At 37.5% G+C, this 10141-nt stretch overlaps 1 protein-coding gene across 1 annotated transcript in view; it reads left to right on the top strand.

Moving 5' to 3' along the window:
- Window positions 1–5592, top strand: part of ZNF830 (zinc finger protein 830) — a gene marked incomplete at its 5' end in the record, with an annotated part of 11983 nt that extends 6391 nt beyond the window's left edge. Inside the window, 4 exons of the mRNA XM_009077419.1 lie at window positions 1562–1642; window positions 2978–3054; window positions 4905–5430; window positions 5474–5592. Coding sequence (XP_009075667.1) covers window positions 1562–1642; window positions 2978–3054; window positions 4905–5088 — 342 coding nt within the window. The remainder of the gene's footprint in view (window positions 1–1561; window positions 1643–2977; window positions 3055–4904; window positions 5431–5473) is intronic.
- Window positions 5593–10141: the final 4549 nt, after the last annotated feature.

The following is a 10141-nucleotide window of genomic DNA, read 5'->3' as shown; positions in this document are numbered from 1 at the left end:
GCCAGGCAGGCAAAGGAAAATCTTATATCCGTGGACTAACCAGGTTTACAAGGACAATGGTTAGTGATCTTTGTTCTGGTTATCACCTCAGTTGGTAAAACTTACAAGTGGATACCTATGCCAGTAATCTCTTCCTTGAATTGCTTGCAGATGCTTGTCTTTATAATCAGCCCTTTCTGAGTGTAGTTATGCTCAGAGGAAGGAAAGTGTTTGTGACATCAGTTATATTGAGATGGCTGCAGTGGTTCTGTGTTGGATGATACACAAAATAATTACTTTAAGAATTAACATCTGGAAGGGAGATTATGAGCGTGAAAAATACTGGTTATTTACATCAGGAATTTATAAAGCATATAAATTCTGGATTAGATAAATATTTCAAGAAAAGATAATAACTTTAGTGTTTAAATTTATTGTAAGAAATACAAATAATTATGAATTACAAAAGACAACCACAATGCATAGTAACACAATACATACACATATGATAGAAATAATCACAGAACAGAAAAATGAAATGAGGACTATTACTTCCCAGTAGGAGTTTGCTTGGAAGCTTCTAAATTATTCTATAAACTTAATTCACACTAGTAGATTTTATATAGTCACTCAGGAACAAAACGTACCAAACTCTTCTGTTTTCCATGATGATGACTGATGTGTCACCAAAAGAGCAGAAAGAATATAGAAAAAATAAAACTAATGTAAAAAGATGGTGCCATGAATTATTATGTTCAAACTGCTTAGTTCTCCTAGCTATATAATTTCTACCCCATCCTGAGTCAGGCATAATCTGTCATCTAACATATGTGCTATGCCACATCTTCCAGTCTTGAATTGTGGAAGTTTTGATTACACAGGTAGATTATCTTGTCTATTTATTTGCATTAAAAGCGCAATCTGGTTTTGATTACTTTAGCTGTAGATCTTAAACACATTCTTACAGCTACTGCTTTTTCAGACTTCATGTCTTTGTAACTAACGTCATCTACCGCAGAAGAAAAAGCTTTACATGTCATTAAAATTGGTTTGTAGCTGTACAGTTTTTGTTAGCCCACAAAATTAGACTAGATTTGAAATACAGTCAGACTATCTAACACCAGCAGACTAGTGACTGAAAACTTTGATACTTTTTATGTTATGCCAAAGGCAAATAGTTTACTGCTTTTTGGCTTGTGAAATGGTTACTGTATGCAACTGAACAGGCAGGGTACAGAAGAATGAAAAAGTTACCACCAGACACAGTGAACTTACAGACCGTCAGATTAACAGAGTCACTTTTGTTACTCCAGCCATTCTACACCAGCCATTCTTAGTCAATTATTCTTTAATGCTGCAGTCACAGATGTTGTTTTAATCCAGGAGTGGAGGCAGGTTTTTCCTCCAGAATGGTTGTGCGGCTGCACTCTCTAGCTTACGTACATTACTTAAAGTGAGGTATGTCAACCAGACTTTTCTGATAGCGCAGCATAATTTTTCCTGTTTCTCCAGTTGTTTTACAGTGCCCCAAAGGGTCACTAGATATTAACAGTTAATAGGCCTGTTTTTTCATGTTTCTTAGGTGCGAAAAGTTGATGCTCCAAAGGATCAGATGGACAAAGAATGGGATGAATTTCAAAAGGCAATGCGACAGGTCAACACAGTAAGTAATGGAATCTATTTTTATTGATTCTAAATACTATACACAATATAACAACAGTTTCATGCAGCTCTGCAGAATGACTGACATCTGCATTTGTCAGCTGTTTGTTTCGATGCAGTGTGTGGTTAAATGCACTTTATAAATGAGCAAAGGGTTCCTTCTATTTCCCACTTAAAAGAAAACTAAGTTGAAAAACTTTTAGTCAGGATCCAGTCAGCAGTATGTATCTATTTACATTTGTTAAAGTGTATTTAAATAAGATAGCATATACCTCAGATCAGCATCTGCATCCAAACAGGATGCAATTGTGAGCTCTTCTCTAGATCTAGAGATATATCCATATTTTAACCTGGACAAACACAGAACAAAACACCACCCATTTGTCTGCCTTTTTCAAAAGTTATCTATAAAGTGTAGGTAACCTGGGTTTCATGGTTAATTAAAATGTACTGGAAAGGAACCTCAAAATTTGGAAAAGTGACAAAAGAGTTTGTGAGTGAGACATGTAAATTGGCCACAGTTTTTCTGTATTTCCATTTTTTACTGGTTAGCATTGCATGGAAAGTCTTCCCGCAGCAGGTTTTTATCTGCCCTTTTGTACAACATAAAACTGTACTAGAGATATTTGGTGTTCTCAGTCTTCCCCTAGAGTATTTGCTGTTTCCTTTTGTTTAAATTTTAATTGTAAGTATGTCCACTGCTAAGAAAAGTGGTGCAGAAAAATTTCTCATTGCTCATTTTAAAGCAGTCAGCACTATAAACAGAGCGAATGTTCATACAAAAGCGGTGGTGGATACATTTTGCTAGCATAAGCCATTCAGATAATTCTTCAGCTTAGGAGGAATCTTCTCAGTTATGCGTGGACCATTGATTGCATAGCATCTCCCAGACATTCAGATTTGAGAAAGTATATGCTGAAAAAAATAACAGGTTAGAAACACTTCGGGATCTAGCGGGAATATTTAAGCAATATGTTCAATAAGTGTGTGTAATTTAGTCCCAAGTGTTGGGATAGAGCTCCTGTTTCAACCTCAGACTTTGGATGTGTGCAGTTTGTTTATGCTCAGTTTCAAATCGTAGCGTATTGAAAAATTCAAAAGGTTAACCCCAAAGCAGCCAAACTACTTTTACTTTTGAGCAAAAACATTCCCATTTCAAATTAAACCAGACTCTTTTTTTTTTTTTTCTGTATTTGCCCTTGTGAAGGTGGGAGTATAAGTATTAGGAGATTGACACTGACTTGAGGTAGAGGGGAGGGGAAGACATAGACATCATAAAGGAACAGAAGTGGAATTCAGGACAAAGGTGGATTTTCTTAGTGCTTTTCTGGTTTAGATTTCAGAAGCAATAGTGGCAGAAGATGATGAGGAGGGACGACTAGATCGCCAGATTGAAGAAATTGATGAGCAGATGTAAGTAGATCAATTTTTCCTCAAACTCTCTGTTCTCCAGCAGTAATGGACTGCTAGTTGACTAGAGTGATGAAAACATCTTTAATTGTAATCTGTGACACTACTTTCATTAATCACCTAAATATTTAAAGGACAGACTCCCTCAAATTGCAGAGTGATACCTAATAAAAACATGAATTTTGGTGCAAAGTTATGTAACTTTTTCCGAAAAGATAATGCACTGGAATCACTGAAACTACAGAAGGCAAATTCTTGGAACAGTCCCCCTTCCCCCTGTCAAATGCCTTAATTTGTATTTCTATGGGAATTTTGATTGATGTCGAATCTATGTGAACATTTTAAAAAAACAAGGTCTGATACTCTGCACTGCAATCAAAATTTCAACAGGATTTGTTTTGACCATTCATGTGGTGTGCTGAAAACGTCCCCTTCTGTGCCAAACTCTTCACTTTTCTAGTAAAAGTTTACTTAAAGGTTTTCTTGAGTGGTGCACTACATTACATGAAGTGGTTTGGTTTGTTTTGTGTGGCAGCTGGATAAGCATTAGTTTAAACTCAAGTAACCTGAACTACAGCTTAGTGGAACAGATCGTTACCATTATCATGTGGCTTAACACGTTGATTAACAGTGATTATGGCAATGGTAGTGACTGAAGAGAAAAAGATGAATTCTGATTTTAATGAACCTTGCAACAAAAAGAAGACGCTAAAAATTAAAGCAACATGTAGGCCATCTGGGCAGATTTACATGCTACACATAATCAGCCTATAATAGCAATGGCATTGAGTTCAAAGTGAGCCATGGTATTACAGGAATGTGTTTTAACAGTGTTCATGTAATTCTAGAGAGGGCTTGAGCTAAACCTGCCTCTCTCTCTGAGGGTTCATTCATCTCAGTAGCTAAGGCTGCTATAGTATGTCGAACCAAATTCAGAGATTTGTAGAGAATTTCAAGTTTGTTACCATAATTATCCCCCCCACCCCCCCAAAAGAAAATTTCAAACAGATTTTAAAAGACTTTTTGTGGCCTTGTCTTCTGAGTGTATTTAAATGCAGGTTACTTCAAACTCGGATCAAAATCTGATTAATTCCAGGGACATTTCATGTTTTCAAATCTTCAGCTGTGACTGCCTGTAAATAATTGTATTGGAGGTATGCAAGGGGAAACAGGATCCAGATAGTAATCTTTCCTTGTCAACTGTTCTTAGCAAATAGGAATGAAAGGAGCAAAGATGTATTTAATCTGGCCAGTACTACTTGACATTTTCAACAAAATACCCTGTTTAAAATGGCTTAAATAATTGTTATAAAACATATTTCAAGGACAGAACTTTTTAGGTAAATGGAAAACCGAAACTTCTGGATTGCATTTGCTTCAAATATTCTGTTACAGCACGCAGGAAGCAGATGAAGAATCTGAACACTTGTGCTGCTTTTTTATTTTCAGAGATGCCACCACTAGGTTATCAAAATTGATAGCAAATGGATGCCTCAGCTTTCTACCATATATGAAAAGCGTAAGGGGAGTCAAGAATGGTGTCTCTTCTTGTGTGGGACTGGATATTGGTTCTGTGCTTTTTGCAGAATGATTTGTGGCGCTATTGCAGTTGTTAAATATTTGGATTAGATCTCATTGCTAGAGAACTGACCACACCTCTCCTCTCCTCCGGTGTGTTTCCACTTGATTAACATAGGGAAGGTGCACTAGCATCTTGAAAGCTTATTTTTATAATTGATGGGAAGCTGTAAAGTTTCTTTATCCAAAGTTGGAGAAACCAAACCCATCACTGTGCACAATCAGATTAATGTGGAAAGGCCACAAGGGTTAACAGGTGGTTTACTTCTCAACAGTGAATGTTATCGCCGCGTTGAGCTTTTGCGTAACCGACAGGACGAGATGAAGGAGACGTTAAAGGAAGCCATGAGATTAAGAGCAGCACAAGAGAAAGAGGAAGAGGATATTGGTAGTGAAGATGAAGAAGAACTGCAGGATTTGCTGTCTCAAGACTGGCGGGTGAAAGGGGCTTTGTTGTAGCATTTCTGCAACATAGTTGATATTCTTTTTATCAGTGACGTTACTTCCATTGTTAGAAGTGAGAAGCTTTTGTTAACTATTTATTTAAAGAGGATCACAAGATAATAAAGGGCCAAGGTATTAAAAAATAAAATCTTTGTTGATCTACAGTGGTGTATTACTTGCTGTAAAAACTGTATATTGCAAATGTTTTCCAATATTGGATGCACCTTTCCTATTAAAATTACTGGTTTCCTACCAGAAGTATTTTAATGGGATTAATAATTCTGTAAAGAACCTCTAAGTTTTTGGAGGCATTAGCTATACCTGGTAATTTTGAGACTTGGCTTATTGTGTATAGAAGTAAAGGACTTGCTTAGTCTTTAGAAAATTCCATGGACTTGAGTCCATGGAGTTTTCCCAGATTGGGGCGGGGTTAGGAAAATATTATGCATTTATGTTATCTTAAAATTTATAAGTGCTCTTCTGTCCACTGTCCCAGCTCCCAATAAAATATGTACATTTTTTTTCAGGATCTGTTACAGTTTCTCTGTATGTGTAAAGACTAAGCTCAGATACGCTGAGCTACACCTTCTCCACAGTGTACACTCTGTGATGTGTCATAGGGAGTGCTGAATGTTTTTCTTTATAGTATCCTGTTTTGCTTAGTGCAGCCATCACGTAGCATAACTCACATTTCTTGAACCAGAGGAATGGATGAAACACAGCAGTTACATATCTGCATAACTAAATCATAGAGTGACAGAATGCCAGAGAGGAAGGTACTGCACTGGAAACTGAGGAGGTACAGTAACTTCTTTAGCTGTAAATACTGGAAATATTCTTAAAATATTATGTTAAGTACAGAGAGCCTCTAAACTTGATTTCTCTTCTGATAAACACAGATTAAGTAAAATCAAGAACCAACAAACTTGACAAGCCTGGGACATGGAAAGCAGAACTACCCTGAGCTTTGGTAAGTGTCTCTTTTTTCTTTTTTTCTTTTTTTCTTTTCTTTTTTTACTGAATTATTTTTTACTTTTACAAATCTTGAAACATTTCAGATTTGCTGAGGACTTTGAAAAACCAGGAGAAATGTGTGGCTTGGCTTATATAAAAAAGTCGTGAAGGAACAGGTCAACATTTTGCTTTTTTTACAATTCTAGTTTTAAAACTAGTTAGTGAGATTTTAAAGGGAGAAAACAAGCCTTGCTCTCATGAGAGCATTCAGGTACTGCCTCAGATGTTTATTAACCAAGCAGTAAAGTTTAAAATTAAAGTTAGGTGTTGGATTTGCCTGTTTTGGACAAAAAACTTCATATGGTGGGATCCCTTTCTGTATTGTGAGATGGGGGTTTTTTGGGCCTCCTGAATTCCATGATCCTTGGGTTCAGCTCTTTATATGTATAAAGCTGTTAAAATTCAAGGAATGGTCTGTAGCAGTTTGGTGCATCCATGTATTCCTGCTCACATATGCTGCATTACTGCTGTTGGATTTTGGTTGATTTAAGAACCGTACGTGTAAGTAGCTGCTGCTGCTAAAAGGTTTGATGTAACACTGCAGTCTTACATGATTTGGTACTATCGTTGAGATAGCAAACATTCAGAGAGTATTGAAATACAGAATAAGTGTTCAGACAGTATTGAAATAAATAATGAATGTTAGGACAGGTTGGAGAAACTCAGTTGGGCTAAAACTAAAACAAAATGCCCTTCGATAGCTTGAAACATTTGAATATCGGTGTTTATGATGCTGCAGTGAAATACCTCTAGGTCTATATATCACTGTAAAGAGAATGTCCAGCTGAGAGGGTGGTACAGGATTAACAGATGGATGATAGTCTTTGTCACAACAAAACAGAAGATGTGCCCCCAATTTCCCTCTGAGAAGAGCCAAGCTGTTCCTAATTGTTCTGTTTATCTTTGCTTTTCACTGACCCCACTCACCAAAGCACACTAACTAGCCTGTTAACTCTGAGCTTCAGAACCACTCTCTGCATTTGGCTTCATATCAGAAAAATAGATGTGATTAATGTCAGGTTACACTGAGCATCATGGGCATGCATGTTTTGACAGTATACAAGTGTCAGTCTCTGAGTTTATAACTTCCATTTTGTACATATATCTGTAACTTTAATTTCGTACATGAATCTGCAAGTCATGGTTTCAGCTGCAGAGGAGTAGGAAATGAACTGAGCTTTGAAACAGTTCAGCTGTTTTGGTTCAGTTGCCCCATCTTTAGAGGTGTCTTGGGGTAAGAAGCTAAACGCAGTGAGTTTAGTTACAGTGCAGGGAGCTTATACGTTCAAATCCAAACCAATGCAGCCCAATGTTATTATTAGGAGTAGATGGCAGGAATCAATACCAGATCACTCAACATTCTATTCATTATCTTTGCATAAGCTGTTGAAAGGCGATGGACCAGGCAGTGGATGTAGGCATTGCTGGGGTAGTAACTGATGGTGTTGGTCCCTCTTGGTTGTTTCTTGTCTAGGAGTTGGTGTTCTTTTCCTTGGAGGAATCTCACAGATCTACAAATCGTGTTGTAACCAAGTTTTACAGAGCTTACTGTTTACAACTGTACATTTCTTCAGCATTTGAAAGAAAGTTTTTAGAGAGCTTTGTGAAGATGATGGGAGTGACTTTGCTATCTATGCCCTTTGTGACCATTGACATATATGTGCTGTTGTGTCAAGGAGGCAAGAAATCCTGTTTTAGCAATGGAAGTAGCATGGCTGTAAGGGAAAAGGTAATATCCTAACCTTGCTTAGTAGTCAAGCTAAGAAAAACATCAGCATAATTAGTTTATAATCTGTCTTCAGTTTTAGAAAGCAATGTTAAGTACTTCTGATGAGCTGTTCAGCCAGATGATTAACCAGAGCAAATAGTTGCTTCAAAAAATAGAGACTTCCTTAATTTCTTCCTTGAATTCTGTTTTTAAACAATTAAGATGAAAGTAGTCCTAATAACTATCTCCGTCCATAGCTGCTATTAAAAATGAAATTTTCATTGGAATTAAGAAGAATATTTAATTCTCGGATCTCTAGAACTTCCAGAAAACTGAAGAATCAGAAATAAGGGGGAAGACTTAACATTTGTAATCCTTATTTATTGATGTAATAATGGAGACTGTTGCCCAAACCTATGAACTGTGGAATTTTATGCCACCAGAAAGTAGTTGAGATTCCCCATCTCAGTGGTTTTGAAACTGGTAAGTAACTTCCAGGGCCAGAATGGGTGTGCATGTGTGTGTTTTCATGATTGAAATGGAGTTCCAAGTAACAGCTCTGCAGGGAGCAGCTAACTACAGCTACAGCTGCCAGCTGGTGACAGTTAGCTCTTCTCTGGCAAGTGCAGTCAGTCACAAATGGCAATGAGTGTGCTAGCTTCTCTCCTGCCCTGGAAGAAATAAGCTGCTGCTGTCATGACTTAGAAGCAGATGTGGAGAAAGGTCTGTATCTGGTAAAAAGGAGCTCAAAAGTGACTGTACCAAAACAACCAAACCAAAATAACAACAAACCAAACAATGTTCTCATTTGTTAACATGATTGTAATTCCTCCACTGCAACATATAACTTTAAAATTTGTTTCAGAATTGCAAATACTGATCAAAAAGAACATTGACATTAGCTTTGGCCAGGCCCCCTGCCAATAATTCAATTTGAGCAGAGACAAATTTTGCTCATTACATGCCACTATAAATAAATCATCTGCATTTTATCATCTTAAAAACACTGAGCTAGAAATAGGTCTCATGAGAAAAATCATATTACTCAAATATTTTCAGCACTAAAAATACTTTCTTCTTATAATCAATAAAGCTTGTACTAGAAAATCAGACATTGTAGGAATCACGTTGTTGCTGTCATGAGCAACCATAATGTATGTAATGCTACAGAAATTCCCTTTTGTTAGGTACCATCAAATGATTTTGACACTTCTCTTTGATTTCAGTTACTGTCTTATGACATATGCCAGTCTGTAGAGTGACAGGACACATGCATTGATGCAGAAACTGATTTAATCAACATTACTGTGTTCCTTCCTGGAACCAAGGAATTAAGTACACCTCAGTGCCAAGAACGGCGGGATGTGCTTGTACCCATAGAAAGTGTTGCTCAGGCCAAGAGATTGAAATTTTCAGGTGTGAAGGAGTGTTTCAGTATCTGCCTTCATTTGATCTTCAGTTCATCACTTCGGTTAGAACTATCCTGGCCTGATAGCTGTGAAAAGAAATGTGAGCAGTTCCTTTGTGTAGACATCTAAACCAGGTGTTCCACAAATATAGTGGAGATATTAATGCCTTGCACAATTAGTGGTTACAGCAGTTACAGAGGGTATAAGACATCTCTGTCAAATCCCTCCTCTCTGTGCTGTCCTTTGAACATACACTTTGTGTGATCTGGTTGAGCAGCCTAACGATTCCAGTCTCTTCCTGTAGAAGCTGTTCCACTGTAAAGTGACTGGATTAGTAAGCATATGTGACTTTGTTGTTCCAATAATTGTGGCACTCATCTGAGAAGGGGAATGTCCTGTTCCAAGTGCATAAATAGTGCTGAAATACATTCAGCTGAGATTGAGGCAATGGGAGAAACTGGATTTGGATCTTCCCCATCTTACAGAAGTGTTCTTGTTTTCATACTGCTGGGTATTTAAAAATAAAAGCAACAGGGACATTTCCATTTCTGCCTGGTGTGGGTGGGGAAGGTTCAGCACATGCTTTAAGACTGTCTTGTAAAGCTGACAGGAACACCTTGCCCATGCAGCCTGCTGAGGATGAGGCACTTTCTGGGTGCCTACATTGATGGCACCACTGAGATTTATGTTGTTAGCTTCTTAGAAGTCTTGACTGGTACAAACATGCACCATGGGGCCCACAGAAGCCTTCTGACTATGCCTGAGAATAGAAAGCACTCTGCATTTTGCTAGTGGACTAACTTTGTTTCCCTTCTGGTTGACTGTTCCAGCCAGCATTCATACTTTCTCTTTTTTTCACTTGAGAAACAGAACAGAGCTGCTTGAATTCATTGGAGATACTTGCCAGAAGCCTAGTACCAATTTGATGATGTGAAAG

The sequence above is a fragment of the Acanthisitta chloris genome, unplaced genomic scaffold (genome assembly GCF_000695815.1).
Source record: "Acanthisitta chloris isolate BGI_N310 unplaced genomic scaffold, ASM69581v1 scaffold21210, whole genome shotgun sequence".
Lineage (NCBI taxonomy): Eukaryota > Metazoa > Chordata > Aves > Passeriformes > Acanthisittidae > Acanthisitta > Acanthisitta chloris.
The sequence above is the reverse complement of the archived record's forward strand: the minus strand, read 5'-3'. Positions and strand labels throughout refer to the sequence as shown.